We start from the raw sequence: 22,672 nt of genomic DNA on the forward strand, positions 1-22,672 counted from the left end.
GCCTTGGGACCTTGCACCTGCGTAGGAGACCTGGGAAGAAGTTCCCTGGTTCCTGGCTTCGGATCAGCACAGCACCGGTTGTTGTGCTCACTTGGGGAGTGAATCATCGGACGGAAGATCTTCCTGTCTCTCCTCCTCTATATATATCTGACTTTGTAATGACAATAAAATAAATCTTTAAAAAAAAAAAAAAAACAACTCACCTGCCTAGTAAAAACCGGTTATGAAGAGTACACAAACCAAACATTCAAAGCAAAGGGATGCAGAATGAAACACGTGTCAAGGAAGAACCTAACACTTTGTATATAGAAAGAAGACAAGTATCTAAAATCTTTTAACAATATTTGACTGAAAAATCCCATGAAAGTTTTCACTTGTAAATCTGGAATTACATTCGACTGAGGCTACTAATATCCAAAGAAAGATATTAACATGGAATTCAAAATCGATTGTGAGGGGCTGGCATTATGCAGGTGTGTGCAGCCACCACCTGGAACAGCCACTGCTCTGCTTTGGACCAAGGGCCCTGCTCACACATCTGGGAAAACACGTGAAGACGGCCCAAGCACCACGGCCCATGCCTTCACAGTTGAGTAGGCAAGAGAAAGCCTGACAGAGACTGGGAAACTGGGAGAGAGACTAAACTCAAACCAAGTCAACAATGTGCTTGACGGCTAACTTTACAAGTCACCCAGTCGTTAGTAAATAGTTCCACGCTATGAAAATGCTGGTTTCCTCCCAACCTTGCACAGGGGCATGCCTGGATCTTTCTCAGAGCTCCCAAATATTATATGTTTTCTTACCTAGTTTGTACTCATCATTGCAACCTTGATTTCGTAAACGCCTAATCAACTCCAATTTAGCAAGATGTGGTCCTCGGAGGTGGCGAGAACTTTTAGATTCTTCTGTTATCCGATCTTCTATGAACCTCACAGCTTCTTCTGTGGAATAATGCACTTCTCCTTCTAAGGAGCTGAGCAGAAACACAAGAGAAGGCATTTTATTGCCACTGCTTGCCCTTCCAAAGTAAAACCAAGCTGGTTCTAAGAAACAAATTTAAAAATTTTCAAAAAGTATTTAGCAATTGTAAAACAATACAAATGGGAATAAAAGAGAACTCTCAAATTTTAAACAGATAACAAGTTATAAGACTAATTCAGGATGGGCAGGTGATTACCATAAAATGGCTAACCAGTTCTACTTCTTTCTTTAAAAAGAATGGCTATGCAGCACATTAGAAGATACATCAAAATGTTCACAGAAGACAAAACTAACAGTGAACTGCGCAGCAGGCACGTGCAGCAGTTAACACGCTCCTTGATGACCACACTTCTTTTCAAAGTTCGAGTGCTGGCTCCAGTTACACTGACAGCTTCCTGCTAATGCACACCCGGGAAGCAGCAGGTGATGGACCCACATGGGAGGCTTGAACTGAGATCCAGGCTCTCAGCCTTAGTCTGCCAGCCCTGATGCGGAAGACACCAGGGAAGTGAACCAGCAGAAAGGAAATCATTGTTGTGTTGCCCCCTGCCTTTCAAATATGCAAACTGAGCAATAAGTAAAATACAAAAATTTTTTAAAGCAAAAAACAACTTATTATGGCACAAAAATTGTTGAAATTCATACATATAAGGATCTTAAAAAATTTGATAAAGTATCCATATGTAAATATTGACATGTGCAAATATAAATTTCAGGGCCTAAAGTGGTAACCTAGCAGCTAAAGTCCTCGCCTTGCACGCATGGGAGCTTATATGGGCACCAGTTCATATTCCAGCCACTCCATTTCTCATCCACCTCTCCACTTGTGGCCTGGGAAAGCAGTCAAGGACCGTCCAAAGCCTTGGAATCCTGTACCCACATGAGAGACCTCGAGGAAGCTCCTGGCTCCTGGCTCCTGGCTTCAGATCGGAGCTCAGCTCTGGCTATTGTGGCCAACAGATGAAAGTTCTTTCTTTCTATCTCCCTTTCTCTCTATAAATCTGCCTTTCCAATAAAGATAATAACCCTTTAAATGTATATATATATATTTTTCATTTTACTGCTTGAAGAATGAAAGCTAAATTAGATGACTTAATATGAGTTTGTAAATTTTTATTTTCATATTTACTTGAAGAAATCTCACTTACGTTTACTGTTTCACTATCTACTATATCTCCTCCCCAAAAAGGACAAAGAAATTTGCAAGAATCCAAATATCATGAATAGAAGAGAAATTTAATAAATTATGGGGGGTGGGAGCCACTATGGACCAACACAGTGGTATGGCAGGTTGAGCCTCTGCCTGTATTGCCTGCATCTTATATGGGCATCATTTCAAGTCCCAGCTGCTCCACTTCCTAAGCTTCTTCGTTCATAGCCTGGGAAAACAGCAGAGAATGCCTCAAGTGTTTGGGTCTCTGCACCCAACTGGGAGACCTGGATGGAGGTCTCCCAGGCCAGCCATCATGGTCATTTGGTCATTATGGTCATCTGGGATGTGATGGTTCTCTCTCTGTAATTCTCTGGATTTCAAACAAATCAATAAACCATTATTTTGTATATAGGAAAGAAACTCTCTGAAAGTAATATTATGGAGCTCTCAACAAAATCTCTTTGCTGCAAGATGTCCGTGAAAATCGAAAAAAAGACAACTTACTGTTCACCTTCGGCAGGAGGAGTCCAGGCCTCTTCAATCAGCCGAAAGACAGAATCGAAATAAGTCAGATAGAACTGCCAGTCATCTGAGCTAAAATCAGATTGAATGATGCACACAGGATTAAATCCAAATTGCGGCCAATCTGCTTCAGGAACCATGACATATAGCTTATTTCCTAGATTACATGCTCACATGCCTCCCCAGGATTTCCTCTGCTGCCCCACAAGAGTAGCTCCTCATGGATTTTACCAAAGAGACAAACGTTATAGAGACTATTCTTTCCTTCAGTAAAATCATCAGTTCTGAAAACCAAACACTCTTTAACAGAAAACTCCTTGCATAAGCATTGCTAAACTTGGAGGGGGTGGTATGGTAGAAAGAAGGACCTCTCTCTTTTTAGACAATATTAAATTCAATGTTAATCATTTGTAATCATTCTTAAGATATAATATCCAATACTAGGTTAGGCATGATGGCTTGATTGGCTAATCCTCCCCATGCAAGTGCCGGGATCCCATGTGTGCACCAGTTCATAGCCCAGCAGCTCCACTTCTCATCCAGCTCTCTGTGGCCTAGAATAGCAGTGGAGGATGGTCGAAAGCCTGGCTCCTAGCTTTGAATCAGCTCAGCTCTTGAAGACTGTAGCCATTTGGGCAGTCAACCAGTGGATCAAAGATCTTTCTGTCATTCATTCTCTCCATAAATATGCCTTTAACATAAAAATCAATCACTCTTTTAAAAAAATTCAGTAGTATGGTTTACTGAAAATTTCAAGAAATACTCACGGGGTGAGTGTTTGACCTAATGATTAAGATGACTGCATCTTACACGCGAATACCTAGGTTTAACACTTACTGCCTAATTCCAGCTCCCTGCTAATGAGCACTTGGGAGGCAGCAGCGATGGCTCCAGTAACTGGGCTCCTACCGCACAGGGATAAAAATCCTGGCTTCTGCCTTCAGTCTTGCCCGACCGCAGCTGCTGCGGGCACAGGAGGAAGGCATCAGCCGAAGGGTACTCTCCCTCTGTTTCTCCTCTATCTCTAAACCCATCTATGTATGTGCCTAAATCTCTCTCTCTCTGCCTCTGAAATAAATAACAAAAAATAAATCAAAGCACAACACAACTACTAAAATACATACATCCCAAAATCTCAGAATCCAAACACAAAAAAATCAACAGTGAGACTTTGAGGGCTCAGAATAGTCTCATGGTACAGAATGAAGTTTCTACTCACTTTTTCAGCAAGAGGCGCCGAGAAAGGGCGTTACACTCTGGCCACCTGCTCAGCTTCTTGTACATAGCCATGCACTTATTTTCCCGACTCTGAATCTCACTTGTTAACTTCTCTACAATTGAAAGTTGCAAGAGTTGGTAAGCTGCTTTCATTGCTACCCAAAATCTGAATAAAATCCAACCAGAAAAATTAAAACTTCCTTATTTATTCTCTTAGAAAATGGAACCACAAGTAAGATACAAACTACTTTACTGAAGATTATTTTGCTGGGGCCAATGTTGTGGCACAGCAGGCATTTCATATGAGTTTTGCTTTGAGTTCTACCTGCTCTGCTTCTGATCCAGTTCCCTGTAAGTGTACCTAGGAAATCAGTCTCCAGGAAGCTGGATCCCTGCCACCCATGTGGGAGACCTGGATGAAGCTCCAGGCTCCTCTCCTGCCATGTGAAGGTGAACCAATGGATGGATCTCTACCTCTCTGGGTAGCTCTGCCTGTAAGACAAGCCTTAATTTTCATTTTCCCTTTTTTTTACTTTGTTGAAAAAAAAAAGAGCAGCACATTTCTTTACACCATATTTTAATAATTACTTTTACTAAAATATAACAGGGTCTTAAATGTATTAGATTGAGGATCCAGTATAACCAAAAAAACCACATTAGCCATCAAGCAATAAATGAGTGTCAGACCACAAAGATACCCCATCCATACAGTGTTAACACTGAAGAGCCTTGTGTTGCAATGGAATGAGCAAGATTAAGATGTTCCGCAGAAGATTAAACAAGATCAATTAAACTCTTTCCAGGCTGGAAAAGTAGAACTATAATTTGGAACAAATTAAATCTTTTTTAGAACAATTCAGCAGATAAAAATAATAAAAAATTATTTTACCAACTTACTGAGCAAATCTAAATTTTAACTACCCACAGAACTACAGTCTAGCTGAATACACACAACAGTAAAAATGTACTCATCTGGGACTGACACAGTAACCTAACAGCTAAATCCTCACCACGCAAATGCCGGGATCCTATATGGGTGCCTATTCCCATCCCAGCTGCTCCACTTCCCAACCAGCTCCCTGCTTGTGGCTTGGAAATGCAGTCGAGGATGGCCCAAAGTCTTGGGACCCTGCAGCCACATGGAGACCCAGAGCAAGCTCCAGGCCCCTGGCTTCGGATCAGCTCAGTTCCAGTCATTAGGGCACTTGGGGAATGAACCAGCAGAGGATCTTTCTGTCTCACCTCTCTCTCTGTAAATCTATCTTTCCAATTAAAAAAAAAAAAAAGCAGTCACCTGCCAGGAATTTAAGTTAGAAAGTAAGTTACAATAGAAAACAAAAATTCGTCCTACAGCTGCTACAATTATTTAGAACTACAGGTTTAGTTCATACCAAACTTGCATATAATGTAGTGAAGAACACACATGCTTGCATGAAGCCATGTCTTTTTTTTTTTTTAAATATCTAAGACTACAGGGCCTGGCGGCGTGGCCTAGCGGCTAAAATACTTGCCTTGAACGCACAGGGATCCCATATGGGCGCCGGTTCTAATCCCGGCAGATCCACTTCCCATCCAGCTCCCTGCTTGTGGCCTGGGAAAGCAGTGGAGCATGGCCCAAAGCCTTGGGACCCTGCACCTGCGTGGGAGACCCGGAAGAGGTTCCTGGTCCCTGGCTTCGGATCGGCATAGTACTGGCCGTTGCGGCTTACTTGGGGAGTAATCATCGGATGGAAGATCTTCCTCTCTGTCTCTCCTCCTCTCTGTATATCTTTGTAAAATAAATAAATCTTTAAAAAAAAAAATCTAAGACTACTCATATTAATCATTACCATGAGACAAAAGGGCATTAATTCTCCAAAGGAAATCATCACAGATACACAAACATTTAGAAAGCAGAATTAGAGAAATGTTCAAAAAAAAAAAAAATATGGCTAAATCAAACTACAAAGTCAGCACCAAAAGGAACGAAGTATCTTTTCAAGAGACATACAAAAGCATTCTTGCATTTCTTTGACACACAAAGCATTCTTGGAAATCACTAAGTAAAAGGTTAGGCAAATATTTAGAAATAAAGGAGAAGAAAAAGCATTAGCAGGAAGCCAGTGAGGATTTTAACTCGGACACTAGAAATGGGACAGGGGCATTCCAGGCCGCATCTTAACTGCAGTGCCAAATGCCCTGCCCCATACATTATTTATTATTTTCAATTAAAATATATATATTTTTAAAATTAAATTTATAATATAAGCATGTAAGCACATAAAGATTACTACAAGTGACTGATTTATGTCTATCATTATATTTTTGTATAACATAATATTTTCCACAATGAACATTTTCATGTTTAAATATAAAAAAATAGCAAAGAAACCTTAAAAATTACCTCCTAATTTCCCTCTGATGACATCCAAGGCTTCCTGGTACTTCCCCAAACGTTCCAGGATCATGTAATAAAGTTCAACCTTACAGAAAGAAAAAAAGTATAACTAGTATAACTATTGAGACTCTTCAGTAATAAAAGATAGTCCTTCCTAAGCTTTTAAAAAGCTACTTAATATCTAGACGAAAGATGGATTCCCAATGAAACTGTGGGACATGTGTAGACAACGGGATGCTGGACTGTCTGACAATGTCTGTACCAGTAATGTTGGGGTACACTTACATAAGAAACTGATGGAATTATGACTCCTTATGAAGGACTATTATCACTGTAGTAAAATGGGGAAAAGTTGTCAGGGGGTGGGTGTTTGAGTTTAGGGGGAAATCCCAGTCTATATTAAAATGTACAACATAATTCAAAAATTTAAATAGAAATTTTAAAAAAGCTGTTTAACAGAAAGTACAATAGCTTCAAATGAGATGAAACTGACAAGTCGAAGGTCTCTTTTGCATCTCTGCATACTTTAGCCTAGAGAACCTGCTGGAAACAATTCCAAGTTCATCATTCCTAACGTAAAGTCAAAGCGAAGGACTCAGTGACTGAAACGCAATAAACAAAAGCTCCTAACACCGTGTCATAATAATGTAGCACCACCAAAGTCAGGCAAACACAGACGCAGGCCTTCAATTACTCACTTCTGCCTCGGCTTCTATCTTGTCCTCTTTCACCATTTTTTCTACCATTCTCTCAGCAAGGGGTAGAAACATTGTTTTCGAGAGGTTTTCATCCTGTGCAGATATAGACTACAGGAAGAGAAACACATGTTTCATTCTATCTTCCTCTGGTTTGCACTATATCTGTTAACCATTCAGACAGACACTTACATGTAACCACACTAGTCTGACATATCTGCTGTGTCCAATATCAGACCTGCTCTGAATCAGCCAAGCCAGTAAGAAATCTGCCAAACACTGATCATACTATCATTCTTGAAATGCACGGCTGCCACATTACTTAATTTTAAAATAAATTATTTATATATTTTCCCACAAATTACAGAGAATTACTAAGCCTATACTATTCATTACATATATCTCATGTTCATTTTAGTTGTCAATTTAAGGCCACCGGAGCTAGTAGTGAATGACTAGCAGGAGGAAATGGGGCCAGGCATAGCACCCAGAGAGTCGAGCCATGCTCAGCATGGCCACATCCCACATCAGCACTGATTTAACTTCTGGCTAATCCAGTTCCAATCCAGCCATTAATGTGGCTGCTCGAGTACTCAAATCCCTGACACCCTAGGGAGACCCAGATGAACTTCCTGATTTCTAACTTGGCCTGGTCTAGCCCTGCCTATTGTGGGCATGTGGGGAATGAATCAGCAGAAGGAAGATCAATCTAACTCTACCTTTCAAATAAATGAATCAAGAGAGAAAGAATGAGCACAAATTGGTAGTTTCCTTCACCTAATATGTGAAAACTTCAAAAAGAGATCTGGGGGCTGGTGCTGTGGCATAGTAGGCTAAGCCTCAGCCTGCAGTACTGGCATCCTCTATGGACTCCAGCTCATGTCCAGGCTGTTCCACTATCAATCTGTTGGTGCCTGAGGAAGCAGCAGAGGATGGCTCACATCCTTTGGCCTCTGCACTCAAATGGGCTACCCAGAAAAAGCTCCTGCCTCTTGGCTTCAAACTGCTGCAGATCTGGCCATTTGGCAAGTGAATCAGTGGCTGGAAGATCTCTTTGTTTCTCTTTCTATAACTACCTTACTACTTAAACCAAACCTTAAAGAAAGAGAGATCTGGAATGGCTTCCTCTTCCAACACTTCATGACAAATATCCTTTGGATATACTTTCAAGATTCTAGAGATTCTGCTCAGGGCTGATTTAAGTCTTGTAAACAACCTTTTCAGGCATATACACTTATTTTGACATACAACAATATTAAGGTTAAAAGAATACCCCCACAATTCAAGAAATTTGATAAAACCACATGTTCTTAATCACATCTTTCTTGCTAACTAATTCTACAAGAAATTTTTTTTTTCACATACAATCTTATTTCGGAGCTGGGAGGTAAGCCATCTCCATCCCATAAAAGAGCAAATTGAGGCTCAGAAAAGGGAGATGATACAAATATGTAATGACACTAGTCAGTGGTTCATTAGCCAGACACAGCCTTAAAGACCGACCAACGTTAGTCTTCATCAGGACAGGCATCATACTTGAGCACGTTGCTCAGCCGCACAGCTAAGACTCAGTGTCCTCCACTCCCCTTTGCAAGAAGTTAGAAGCCTATTTCTGAGGAGGGCCCACCTCTCTGCCACAGACGTAGAATGAAGGGCAGAAATAATGCCCTCTCTCCCATGTTGCCCTGTCGACCCACATCACCCCAGAACATGTCCCATGGGTACCTATGATCTCCTCACCTTTCAAATAAACTTCAAATAAAGCTACATGTATATATATATGTTTTTAAAAATGAAGGGGAGGGCCCAGCGGCGTGGCCTAGTGGCTTAAGTTCTCGCCTTGAAAGCCCCGGGATCCCATATGGGCGCCGGTTCTAATCCCGGCAGCTCCACTTCCCATCCAGCTCCCTGCTTGTGGCCTGGGAAAGCAGTGGAGGACGGTCCAAAGCTTTGGGACCCTGCACCCGCGTGGGAGACCCGGAAGAGGTTCCTGGTTCCCGGCATCGGATCGGCGCGCACCGGCCCGTTGCGGCTCACTTGGGGAGTGAATCATCGGATGGAAGATCTTCCTCTCTGTCTCTCCGCCTCTCTGTATATCTGACTTTGCAATAAAATAAATCTTTAAAAAAAAAAAAAATGAAGGGGAAATACAGTCCATGCTGCACACAAACAAGCAGATATACAAACACAAAAACAGCCCAAGTTCCCAACTAAAAAGTCAAATAGCAATAGGCAAAGTCCCTATGTGACACACAACAGCAGCCCATTCATGTTCCCGAATACATCTGGTCACACACACAAAGGACAATGATTACACACAAAAGTAAAAGCAAATCTCAATCCCATTCTGAATGCCATACTCACTTGCATAATCAAGCTCATCACAGACCAAAAGTAGTAAGGGTTTTTGGGGACAATCTTATAAAGAGCCATGCCAGCCTGAAACACAGAGGGCCATAAATAATTAAGAAAATAGGGCAAAATGTAATTAACGGTCTACACACATGACAAAAAGGTTCCCATAGCAGCAACACATTTACAAGCCCTAGTGAACTACTGGATGGCTATGGCAAGAACGCAATCACAAGGTAAATTTCATAGCATTCTGTGTGACATTTCACCTTCTGACCAAGCTTTTTTTCTAAATTAAAGACCATTATTTCTAGAACACATTATAACCCAACATGGTCTGGCAAACAACCAAGTAAACACCAATTTTGGCTTACAAATGTATATCAATAAAAACTTCACTGAAAATGTGTCACTAACCAGCTATAGTAAAACAAAGAAAACCCTACAAGTAAAAACGAATAAAAAAATAAATATATACATATATCACTATGACATAATTCAAAAAGTAATTCTTAGGAAAATAATCAGGTTCTTTCATAATACCATTACTCATTACTTAGAACTAAATCTTTTCATTATAAAGCATTAAATATACATACTTAAAAAGTAGGGATACAGCAAAGTGAAAAAGAAGGACAAGACAACGAATTTGACCCTAACAATTTGTCCATAACAGATGCTGAGAACTCATCAGCTAATAAACAGTTACCAGTTTATGCTGTTTTAATTTACCACCAATCAATTTCCAAAATTACATGGAGCCCCAATTAAGTAGAGCACAGTAACTATCTCTGTCACGGATATTTCAAGCCTAGGGACAGAACTGAGACAAATCCACAAACAACTAAGACATAGTTGAAAATAACAGCAAATATCCTGGGGCTGGGGCTTTGGCACGGTGAGGCGTTAAACCTCTGTCTGCAGTGCTGACATCACACACAGGCAGGGGTTTGCATCCCCACTGTTCCACTTCTGATACAGCCTGGGAAATCAGGAGAGTCTCTGCACCCAGGTAGGAGCTCCAAAGAAACTCCTGGCTCGTGGCTTTGGTTTGACCCGGACTGGCTGCTAGCAGCATTTAGGGAATGAACCAGCAGACAGAGATCTCTGTCTCCCTCTCTTTCTCTGTAACTCTGCTGCCTGGGTCATCCGCAAGCTATACAACAGAACTGGTATGAGTTCTGGTACCTGCACTTCTGATCGTGCCGCTGCTAACGCATCCTGGGAAGCATGAAGTGAGGGCTCAAGCACATGGGCCTCTGCCACTCGTGTGAGAGACTGGGACGGAATTCTAGGTTCCCGGCCCTTGCCAAGTCCCAGGGGTTGAAAGTATGCATTTGGGGAGTGAAACATCAGAGGAAAAAGTGAAAGAACTTTTTTCTCTCTTTCCCCATCCCTTCTCTGTCATCTTGACAAACACGAAAGAAGATAAAATCTCCACAGGCTAAAATGATTAAATTGAGCAGAGATGCAAAATCAAGTTACTTTTTCTATAGCCTATATAATTTTGTTCTAGGATTTCTGTACATTTTCTTAAAATGTAATAATAGAAACCTGATGAAGTGGGACAATGTGAAACAGACATTAGAACCAAACAAAACATACCACCAGGCACACACACAAAGAACCAATCTCTTTCCAAATAGAACACTCAAAGAATTTGAATAACTGTTCTTTTTATAAACACATAAGCATAATAACTGACTAATTTTCAATTTTCCATACCCAGAGCTACCCCACTGCAGTTGAATCTCATTAAAGAGACTTTTACCTCTAATGCTAGATCCTACAGCCCGGGGGGATTGGGAACCGAGTTACCTGCTGCATTTTCTTGTATTCCCCCACTCTGGCATAGGCCATGAAGAGGTGAGAATGATATTCCTCACTATTGGGAACTTTCTTCACAGCTGCCTCATAAAGTTTCGTAACTAACTCCGCTAAGATAAAAAGAAATAAAGAGTTAAGTCATACTTCAGGCATCAACAAGAATCCTAACAGCATTTCAGTTTTGTTCTTAGCATAGGAAAACCGACGTCTCCGACTACTAAGGAAGAATTCACTCGGACGCACAGGCTCGCGGCTCTGCTCTCCTGGTGCAAAAGGTGCACAAGTTGGGGATGAAGCACAAGCTGGGTGAGCTTTCCTCATCAAGCCGATAACACAGAAGATCCTCCAGGAGCTGGCTTTGTCTCCTCCTCAACTTACTGCCATAGCTGATTCTCCACCCAATCAAACCACTGTAGCTCCACCAAGAGCACATCCCCGTGCTCTGTTACAGCTTTATACAAGGACATCATTCCCTCTCACTGTGGTCTCCTTTAACTGATCTTTCTTTGTCTCTGCCTTTTCAATAAAAATAAATCAATCTTTAAAGAGAGAGAGAGAGAGAGAGAGAGAGAGAGAGAGAAGCGTACGTCGGTGCATCTCCCGGTAGAGAATAGTCAGAGCCTGCAGCGAGTTGTCATCCGTGGGTTCTAGTGCTGCCACTTCCTGTGCCAAAGCGAAGGCTTCCTCCTGTTTTCCAGTTCTCTGTAAGCCAATTGCCTTTAAAACCTGACAGAGAAGAAACAAAATGAAGGGTTGTTTTATTTGTTTTAAGATTTATTAATTTGGGCCCAGTGTGGTAGCCTAGTGGTTGAAGTCCTCGCCTTGCACATGTCAGGATCCCATATGGGCATTACTTTGTGTCCCACTAGCCCCGCTTCCCATCCAGCTCCCTGCTTGTGACCTGGGAAAGCAGTCCAGGACGGTCCAAACCCTTGAGACTCCGCCCCACGTGGGAGACCTGGAGGAGGTTCCTGGCTTCGGATCGGTGCAGCTCTGGCCTTTGCGACAACTTGGGGAGTGAATCATCGGAGGGAAGATCTTCCTGTCTCTCCTCCTCTCTGTATATCTGACTTTCCAATGAAAATAACTAAATCTTTAAAAACCTGATTAGACAAAAAAATGTATTCATCTGGGAGCCTGGCACAGTAGCCTCATGGCTAAATCTTTGCCTTACAAGCACTAGGATCCGATGTGGGCGCCAGTTCATAACCCAGCTGCTCCACTTCCCATCCAACTCCATGCTTGTGGCCTGGGAAAGCAACAGAGGATGGCCTAAAGCCTTGGGACCCTGCACCTTCCTGGGAGACCTGGAAGAAGCTCCTGGCTCCTGGTTTCACACTGGCTCAGCTCTGGCCATTGTGGACACTTGGGGAGTGAATCAGCAGATGGAAGATCTTCTCTCTGTCTCTCCTTTTCTGTAAATTGCCTTTCTGATACGAACAAATCTCTTAAAAAAAAAATCCCTTTTTACTTTAGACATATTAAGAGTTAATAATAGTACTTAAAAATGTGTAGAAACAGAAATATTGGAGCCCGGCACGATAGGTCAACTGACTGACTAATGGTCCACCTCCAAGCACCAGGATCCCATACGGGTGCTGGTTAGTGTCCTCGCCACTTTCCGTCCAGCTCCCTGCTTGTGGCTTGGTACAGCAGCAGCAGATGGGCTAAAGCATTGAGACTTGCACCCACATGGGAGATCCCGAGGAGGCTCCTGTCTCCTGGCTTTGGATCAGCTCAACTCTGGCCATTGTGGTTCTTTGGAATAATGAATCACTGAACAAAGATTTTTCTGTCTCTACTTCTCTCTGTAAATCCACCTTTCTAATTAGTATAAATATATCTCAAAAAACAGAAAGAGAAATAGAATAATTAAATTAATAAGCACCATCCAAAGAGGCATACAGCTAACTTTTAATTAAGTCCTACTTATTAACAGGAGAACAGAAAAGAGTTGCTAAGCAGAAGCATCTGCTTCCATTAAGGCAAATCACAAACACAAGCAACTCAAGGCAAATAACTTACCTTGGCACAATGGAGATCTTTATGCTTCTTCAACAGTTTATCTGCTTGCTGAATTGCCATTTTATTATTACCATTATCAAGATAATCTGTAAAAAAAAAAAAAGAAATTATGAGTGTAAGCATTTCAACACAAAGCATAAAAAATGCAAAACTGACATTAGAATTTCAGACAGCATCTTAAAAATATCATGGGGGCATAGGGGTAGCAAGCTGGCACAGCAGCCTAGTCCTCCAGTCCGTGGCGGCAGCATTTGATATGAGCACCAGTTCATACTCTGGCTGTACCACTTCCGATCCCCAACTCCCAGCTTTATCTCAGCTATTGCAGCCATCTGGGGAGTGAACCAGTGGATGGAAGACCACTCTCTCTTACAAACAAATCAATCTTTAAAACCAAATGTTGAGGGCCCAGCGCTGCAGCCTACTGGCTAAAGTCCTTGCCTTGAACGCACCAGGATCTCATATGAGCGCAAATTCTAATCCCGGCTGCTCCACTTCTCATCCAGCTCCCTGCTAGTCGCCTGGGAAAGCAGTGGAGGATGGCCCAAAGCCTTAGTACCCTGCACCTGTTTGGGACACCTGGAAGAAGTTCCTGGTTCCTGGCTTCGGTTCGGCACAGCACCTGCCATTGCAGTCACTTGGGAATTGAATCACTGGACGGAAGATCTTTCTCTCTGTCTCTCCTCTCTGTATTTGTATTTCTGACTTTGCAATAAAAATTAAATCTTAAAAAAAAGTTGAGCAATTTTTCTTATCCTGTTGGCCATTTCTAAGTCTCCCTCAGAAAAGTGTCCATTTAAGCCCTCTGCCCATTTATTGTGTGTGTGTGTGTGTGTGTGTGTGTGTGTGTGTGTTTAACAGGCATAGAAACAGAGACAAAGTCAGAGATCTTCCATGTACTGGCTCGTGCCTCAAATCCCCACAAGATCTCAGGACTCAGGGCAGCCCAGGGCCAGGAGCAGGAAGTCAACCAGGGTCTCCCACACAACCCTAACCCTAACCCTAACTCCCAGCGTGCGGGTCAGCAGGCAGTGGAAATCAGGACTCCAGCAGAGATGTGAACCCAGGCCGTCTGATGGGGATGCAGGTGTGACATGGTACCTTAACTATTATACCACATTCCTCACCCTATTCATTCAAAATGTCATTAATTTTGTTATTTACTTCTAAAGATTTACTTCTTTTTATTGGAAAGGAAAATCAGATTTACAAAGAGAAGGAAAGAAAGATCCTCCATCTGCTGGTTCACTTCCAAAGTAGCTACAACGGCTGGAGCTGAGCTGATCCAAAGCCAGGAGCCAGGAGCCTCCTGGTCTCCCATGTGGGCACGGGGTCACAAGACTTTTGGCCGTCCTCGACTGACTTTCCAGGCCACAAGCAGGGAGCTGGAAGAAAAGTTAAGTAGCCTGGACACAAATTGGAGCCCTTACAGGATGCTGGCACGTGCAAGGTGAAGATGTAGCCATTGAGTCATCATGCCGAGCCATATATATATTTTAAAGATTCACTTACTTTTTTTTTTTTTTTTTAATTGTTATTGGAAAGCCGGATATACAGAGAGGAGGAGAGACAGAGAGGAAGATCTTCCATCCGATGTTTCACTCCCCAAGTGAGCTGCAACGGGCCGGTACTGCGCCGATCCGATGCCGGGACCAGGAACCTCTTCTGGGTCTCCCACGCGGGTGCAGGGTCCCAAAGCTTTGGGCCGTCCTCTCCTGCTTTTCCCAGGCCACAAGCAGGGAGCTGGATGGGAAGTGGAGCTGCCGGGATTAGAACCGGCGCCCATATGGGATCCCGGGGCTTTCAAGGCGAGGACTTTAGCCACTAGGCCACGCCGCCGGGCCCGATTCACTTACTTTTATTAAAAGGCAAGTTTACACAGAAAATAGAAACAGAGAGAAAGATCTTCCATCCTCCAGGTGGCTGTAATGGCCAGAGTGCCAATCTGAAGTCAGGAATTTCTTTTGGGTTTCCCACTCAATTGTTGGATGTCAAGACTTTGGGCCATCCTCCACTGCTCTCCCAGGCCAAGAACAGGGAGCTGGATGGGAAAGTGCAACAGCCAGAATAGGAACCGGTGCCCATATGGGAACCAGCACTTGTAAGAGGAGGATTAACCAATTGAGCTGCCATAATAGGCCTCTATTTGGTTGGTTGTTGTTTATTCGCCAGTGAAGCACAGACACATCCACTGGTTTAATCCCCAAACGTCTACAATGGCTCAGGCTGGATGGCGGTCAAAGCCAGGACCTGGACTGCACTCAGGTCCCCCACATGTCTGACGCAAACCCAGGTACTCTAAAATCAAGTCTTAGCCATTACATTAAACAGTCACTTCACTTTTTAATTTTTAACATCTATTCAATTATTTGAAAGGCAGAATCAGCGGGAGGGAGAGTCAGAGAGGTCTTCCATCCAGTTCCCATTAGGCCCATTTTTAAAACGATTTATTTTGCTTGCTTCTTACTATTTTGTGATCCATTCAATAGTTTAAGGAGTACACAGACCCACAATAAAATTGTGCTACAATCTATATCATGATCCAAGATTCATTTCCTGATCAAAAGACCTGGCTAAAAGTAGGGCCAGTGTTGTGGCACAGAAGGTTATGCTGGGGCCCTGGGCAGTAGTCTAGTGACTGAAGTCCTCTCTGGGATCCCATATGGGGTCTAATCCTGGCAGCTCCACTTCCCATCCAGCGCCCTGCTTTTGGCCTGGGAAAGCAGTCGAGGACGGCCCACATTCTTGGGACCCTGCACTCACATGGGAGACCCAGAAGAAGCTCCTGGCTCCTGGTTTCGGATTACTTCAGCTCCAGCCACTGTGGTCACTTGGGGAGTGAATCATTGGACAGAAGATCTTCCTGTCTGTCCCTCCTCCTCTCTGTATATCTGACTTTCCAATAAAAATAAAGAGGGAGAGACAGAAGATCTCACATCTGCTGGTTCACTCCCCAGAGTGAACTCCCCAGAGGGCTACAGCAGCTAGGGCTGAGCCAGGCCAAAGACACGGAGCTATTACTCCATCCAGGTTGCCCACATTCACAGCAAGGGCCCAAGTATTCAGGCCCTACTCAATTGCAAGGTACTTCTGACTCAGTCCTGAAAAGCTGACATTTAATAAGACACTGATGAGGCCCAACTCGGATATTCCACCAACAAATGGGCGAGAGCAAGGATGAGGACTGTTACAATATTCTCCCGACTCTGCAATGGATAGGGTTCCGTGACATAATGTCACACAAGCTGCCCATGCTTTCTTCTCTGGGATTGGGTTGGACTTCCCCTACTGAAGCAAAAGGACTAGATGATCTTGTCTAGACCACATACCTTGACCCAAGTTGAATAAATCCACTTTCATCCTGGTAATCGAAAATGACAACACCAAATGTCTGCATCAGTCAGCTTGGGGAATACAACTGGAAAATCACAAATATTCTGCATCTGAAGTTTTGAGTGGCAGCTTGAGAACATCTTTTTTTAAAAGATTTATTTATTTTTATTGGAAAGTCAGAAATATAGAGAGAGGAGGAGAGACAGAGAAAAATATCTTTTGCCTGATGATTCATTCCCCAAGTGAACACAACAGCAGGTGCTGTGCCGATCCAAAGCCAGGAGCTTCTTCCGGATCTCCCACACGGGTGCAGGGTCCCAAGGCTTTGGCCATAGGCAGGGAGCTGGATGAAAAGTGGGGCCACCAGGATTAGAACCGGCACCCTTATGGGATCCCAGGGGGGGAACAAGGCAAGGACTTTAGCTGTTAGGCTGCAGCGCTGGACCCACACCCACCAGACTTCTAAGACACTTCACTGCATCTAGCCTCATGGATGCTAAACTTTCCCAAACATCCAGGTAACTCCTCATCCATTGGTTTCTAATAAGCCTTTTGGGGAAAGCTTATTTTCATTTTACATAACTGACTCTGTAATATTAATTATGTAGCTCTTTTAGAAAGTAGACCAAATAAAACCATATTCTAAGTCTATCTTTTTAGTAAATCTTTTCAAAACTTACTCAACTGTAATTATGGCTTGGCTCTGAGGATTGCTCTTGTTTCCTTAGAAACAGGAGTCAGCCAAAACCAGCTGCCCACAAATCAAGCACAAGATACAGTAGGCTAGGATGGCTTAAAAAATGAAAAAAATCTCTGCCAAAGCTTGAGCCAGCATCACTCCAAATGAAGTGTTTCGAAGCTGTCTTTATAGAGAACACCAGAGAACACTCAGTGAAAAAGCTCTCCATTCTAAAGCTTCCCTTGGATCAAAGTTTTCAGAGGGCAACAAGCAGAGCTTCCACGTCCATTCCTTGGGAGGACAAGAAGCGGGGCCCGCAGGCGTCAGCGACTCCAGGGTAAGGCAGGGGTGGACCTGCGCAGGCTCCAGAGGCAGCATGCCCTGACGCTCCATTTCGCACTTCTAAAATCAAGAACTGCGAGAAAAATTCTCATTCTCTTAAGCAGAAACAGGAGTTCAAAAAAGCTAATGATTAGGATGGCTATCAGTTATTACATTTTTCAAAAATCTTCTCAATTACACACAAAAAATGTTTCTTTTTAATTTAAAGATTTATTTGGGGATCCGCACAGAGGTAGAGGGTAAGCATCGCATATGGGGTATTCTGATTCAAGTCCCTGCTGCTCCACTTCCCATCCAGCTCCCTACTAATCTACTTGAGAAAGCAGCATAGGACGACGCAAGTTCTTGGGGCCCTGCACCTACATGGGAGACCCAGGAGAAGCTCCTGGCTTCAGACCGGCCCAGCTCTGGCTGTAGTGGTCATCTGGGGAGTAAACCAGCGGATGCAAGATCTCTCTGCCTCTTCCTCTGTAACTCTGCCTTTCAAATAAAGATTTATTTGAAACAATGACAGAAGGGGATCAGCAAAATACTCTAGTGACTACAGTCCTTACCTTGCAGGTGCAGGAATCCCATATGGGCGCCGGTTCTAATCCCGGCAGTTCCACTTCCCATCCAGTTCCCTGCTTGTGGCCTGGGAAAGCAGCAGAAGATAGCCCAAAGCCTTGGGACCCTGCACCCACATGAAAGACCTGGAAGAAGCTCCTGGCTCCTGGCTTCAGATCAGCTCAGTTGCGGCTGTTGCGGCTGCTTGGGGAGTGAATCACTGGACGGAAGATCTTCCTCTCTGTCTCTTCTCCTCTCTGTATATCTGACTTTGCAATAAGAATAAATAAATCTTTAAAAAAAATCTGACTTTCCAATAAAAGTAAATAGATGTTTATTTTAAAAAGAAAAAGAAAGAATAACAGAAAGTGAGACAGAGAAAGAGATGTTCTATCGTCTCATTCACTTCCATCACAGAGGGTCACAACGGCCAGTCTGAGCCATGCCTGAGCAAGGAGCCCAGAACTCCATCAGGGTCTCCCATGTCAGAGGCAGGGACCCACTTCTGGAGCAAGATAAAAGACAAGACCACAAGACTCATAGTACTAACAATACCCAACAAGAAGCTAAGACTGAAACATGCATCTGTGTGGGCCTGGAACCAGCAGAAATTACCCAGCTGGCATCTGGCCAAGCAGGGAAGTGACCTGTCACTGGGAAGACGAATGGGAAATATACCACCATGTGGTCCAGGCTAGTACAAGACCACAGCACAGGAAGCGTACAACAAAGGACCACACAGCATGTATGTGGGAATTCCAGACACAGGGAACATTTTTTTTCTCTACTTACATTTTGCTGACCTAGCGATTCCTAGATTCTCTATAAACTTATCGTCACACCTGACCATCACTTCTACTCCGAATTACTTACACGCATGAGGAAACCCAGCTTAAAGGAACAGAATCAAGTGTCATCCTTTTGCAACCCTCTTTCTTATCCCATCACCACTAAAGACACTGCAGTAGTAACCACAGAAGAAAGCAAAAGGTCTCACCAAATCACAATGAAATACCAAATTCATTGAGATCTATATAGCAAGGGGAATGATGAAACAGAAGTTCTAATAAGGTCATGGTTTCAAAACTAAAAATGCAGTCCTTGATTTATCAATTCATGATGAATAATGTGAGATGTACTGTGAAAGTGCTTCAGCTAATCAAATTACGCACAAGAAAGCTATTTCACTCTTTGATCATCACAAGTAGAATTTTTACATCACAATGTCACAGTGAGTCACCACTCAGCCCTGTCTAGGCTACCCTCAGCTGCTCAGGTCCAGGCAGTTGTAAAATCCTAAAACCTCAGAAGTACCAAATAATGCTGCACTGAGACGGTATTAATGCGCAGCAGGCAAAATCAGTGCCTGCAATGCCCAGTCCCAGCTGCTCCACTTCCCATCCAGCTCCCTGCTACTGCACCTGGGAAAGCAGCAGACGGTCCAAGTAGTTGGGCCTCCACCACCCCTCTCAATTCCAGTGGACTGGAGGCCCCTGGCTGCTGTAGCCCACTGTAGAGTGAACAAGTGCATGGAGGATCCCTCCCTCGTTCTGTCGGTCTATCTTTCAGATCATGCAAAATAAACAGTTTAAAAAAAAGGTGTGGGGGGGAACCAACGTAATAGCTCAGTAACTACAAAGTCCTTGCCTTGCATGCACTGGAATGTCATATGGGCGCTGGTTCTAATCCCGGCAGCCCCTGCACCCATGTGGGAGACCCGGAAGAGGCTCCAGGTTCCTGGCTTCCAATCGACGCAGCTCTGGCTGCTGCAGTCACTTGGGGAGTGAATCATCGGCTAGAAGATCCTTTCTGTCTCTCTGACTTTGCAATAAGAATAAATAAATAATTTTTTAAAAAAAGAAATTAAAAACACAATATCTAAATCTGAGCTTGGCGAAAGGCTGCACTCTGCAATGAAAATGCCCATGTTTGACTCCCAATTTAGCTATAATCTTGAGAAATTAATCTCTCAAGCCTTCAGTTTCCTCCTAGGACCACAATAATCCAACCTACTTAATTAACAGGGTATCTATCCCACACGAGCAAGCACTCTGCACTGACAGAAGCACCTGTCACTTCAGTCAATGTCTGAATTCAAGGCACAATAATTGTTTTTGAGTGGTAAATCATTTAAACGAAAACATTCTGCAGTTTAGAAGTCAAAAGCGCTGTGGTCAGAGGCAGTGTGCACCACTACTCTTCCTGCGCCTGCCGAATCATACAAATCACCTTACAGTGGTTGACCACTGCCTCTTTTAATCCTCTTCCAACGCAGCCCTAACAAAGGCTCCATAACTTGGACTTTGGCTTCAAGAAAATGATGTGCCACTTTCTGGTTATACCCTGGTGTTCAGCAATGTGAAATAGACATATGTTTCTTATGGTACAGTTCAAAATGTTCTTTTCTAAATTACTTATGGAAACCAAAGGCATTCTCTTTGGTCCTCAGGAACAACTTTTTAAAAGATCCAATTATCCTTAACAACATTAAATCTTTTTTTTTATATAAAGTTAAGAAGGGAAAAGCGGGAAGGCAACAGTCTGCAGGCAGTGGCTGTACAAAGCTGCTCCGAGCCACAACACGACTCGGTTCTGACCTTCCATCAGTGTCCTGGCATGCACCGTCAATGCTCCCCAGAAAAATCACCCCAGGAGGACACAGGCCCGGGAAACGACGATGCATGTCCTCGCTCTGCCACCCATGTCTTGTGCCATCGTGGACAATTTCCTCTCAAATTGAGAGGGTGAGCCGGCAATTCACGCACAACCTCAAGTTCCTGCTCCAAGAAATACTAGCTGAGTGGCCTTGGACAAAATTACATAACATCCCTAAAAAGCCCTTGTTTCCTCATCAGGAAAAGCAGAGGAGGTGTTATGGGCCTCACCTCTCCCCCCCCCCCAAAAAAGATACAGCTTTTGAGAAGATATGGAGAGCAAATGAGGCAAGCTTCAGCAACTTTCACCGGGTTCAAAGGGCTGCTGTGGTGGCTAGAACTAGACGAGACGCAAATCAGAACATAAAGGGAGCCCTCGTGCCGGAACACCACCAAATTCACCCATTCCGGTGCCACGAAAATACACACACTCAAGTCCTGTCGATGCGTCTCCACCGGGTTCACATTCACATTAAAAACATCAAGTCTTCACTTTTTGCCAAAAAAAAAAAGCCAACAGCTGACCTTGAAGCTTTCTCAGCACCCACTGAGACAGACCGAGAAAAGCAAACGATAAAGGTTTTCTACCTCCCTTCCACTCCCCACCCCCATTACCCCGTCTCGGCTGCCGGGGGAAGCGGGAAGGACATCACACTGGCGCTGGGTGCGGGGAGGGAACGGGGATTCAGGCAACTCCGCTACAGGCTCACTGCACCAGGGAAAAGCCCCCTTCCCACCAACAGCAGCACCCGCGGTCTGCCCACCGCCAGGTCGGGCCCAGCAGCCCCCCACGTGCGGCCCAGGGCACCTGTTTCTCCCCCCAGATACACAGTCGGGAACCCGGGCCTGCCCCTGCATGACCTTGGTGGTCAGCCCCTTCCCCAATGCGGACCTCGGTTTCTACGTGTGCGCCGTCTAGAGGTCCAGCTAGTCAGCCAGCGAGCCGCCTCCCCTTCACCGGACCTCCTCAAAAATGTCCTTTAACCGGTCATTTTGCTTCTCTCTCCGACACCAGGGTCGACTTTTCCACCTCCGAGATCTTTCTCGGAGCGGTCACCCAAACGCAGACGGCCGGGCAGCAGGAGGAGGAGGTTCACGCCGCCTGCCTGACAGAAAGGCTGGGTAGCCCGGCACTTGCCCTCGCGGCGCCGCCACCTCCACGAGGAGCTCAGGAAGTCCGACCCGGCGCCTACGCGAGGCCGGCGGCTGCGGCCTAGCGGCCCGCGCGGCCCAACCCCAGCGCCTACCCGCCCCGCGCACGGGCTCCCAGAGCCCCTCCGGGGCCTTGGCCCAAGCCTCCGCAACCCTCGGAGCGTCGGGCTGACCACCGGGATGGCCACAGGCACTCACCGTAAATGGGCCGGAGGCGCCTGTCGTTAGGGTCCTGCACATGGCCCCGCGTCGCCATGATGACAAGCGCAGAACCGCAGTGCGCACGCGCGGGGCAGGCCCCCGGGAAGGGGCAGTTAAAGGGCCAGCGTCGATAGTCGCGGTGTTAGAACGCGAGGCGCCTGCGCGGAAGAATCCTCCGTCCACCACCTCCTCCCCGCAATGGCCGTTGCTTCGATTAGCGTGGTTCCTCTTGCTCGAGCGAAGATGTAGCCAGAGGCGAGCGTGGTCTCTTACTGAGGAGTAAGGAGAGGAATGGAGAGAATTCTCTGTTGAAAGTAGGGCTCGCTGCCCCTGTTTATCCTATTTATTTTCTGTACTGAAGAACCAGTTAAACTGGGCTTTAATTGTTGAGGAACCAGAACTCCTCAGGGAGAGTGACTCAGGAGATGGGAGGGAGGGGGTGGTGTGGAGGGGAATGCCCAAAAATAAATCTGCTAGAAAGTTCGAGAACTCTCCACGTGTCTCCCACACCTTTTATGAAGCTCTGCGGATGAATATAATTCCATATGTATGTAGGCACTGCTGAATGATTTTGTAATCGAAAGCAGCTCTGGCATCTCCCTAGCGGGTAGGTGC

At 44.6% G+C, this 22,672-nt stretch overlaps 1 protein-coding gene across 4 annotated transcripts in view; it reads right to left on the minus strand.

The window, feature by feature from the left end:
• Positions 1-22,183, minus strand: part of NAA25 (N-alpha-acetyltransferase 25, NatB auxiliary subunit) — a 56,184-nt gene extending 34,001 nt beyond the window's left edge. Inside the window, exons 1-10 of one of the 4 annotated variants that reach the window (XM_058656474.1) lie at positions 22,055-22,183; positions 13,151-13,236; positions 11,713-11,851; positions 11,117-11,235; positions 9,311-9,385; positions 6,950-7,057; positions 6,258-6,336; positions 3,876-3,987; positions 2,639-2,728; positions 804-973 (exon numbers count right to left, since the gene is read on the minus strand). In XM_058656474.1, coding sequence (XP_058512457.1) covers positions 804-973; positions 2,639-2,728; positions 3,876-3,987; positions 6,258-6,336; positions 6,950-7,057; positions 9,311-9,385; positions 11,117-11,235; positions 11,713-11,851; positions 13,151-13,236; positions 22,055-22,112 — 1,036 coding nt within the window. In that variant the 5' untranslated portion in view covers positions 22,113-22,183. Of the gene's footprint in view, positions 1-803; positions 974-2,638; positions 2,729-3,875; positions 3,988-6,257; positions 6,337-6,949; positions 7,058-9,310; positions 9,386-11,116; positions 11,236-11,712; positions 11,852-13,150; positions 13,237-21,596; positions 21,616-21,951; positions 21,971-22,054 lie in introns of those variants that run through there. The other 3 variants (XM_058656476.1, XM_058656477.1, XM_058656475.1) reach the window with 3 other exon arrangements.
• Between the last annotated feature and the right edge of the window lie 489 nt (positions 22,184-22,672).

The sequence above is a fragment of the Ochotona princeps genome, chromosome 29 (genome assembly GCF_030435755.1).
Source record: "Ochotona princeps isolate mOchPri1 chromosome 29, mOchPri1.hap1, whole genome shotgun sequence".
Classification (NCBI taxonomy): Eukaryota; Metazoa; Chordata; class Mammalia; order Lagomorpha; family Ochotonidae; genus Ochotona; species Ochotona princeps.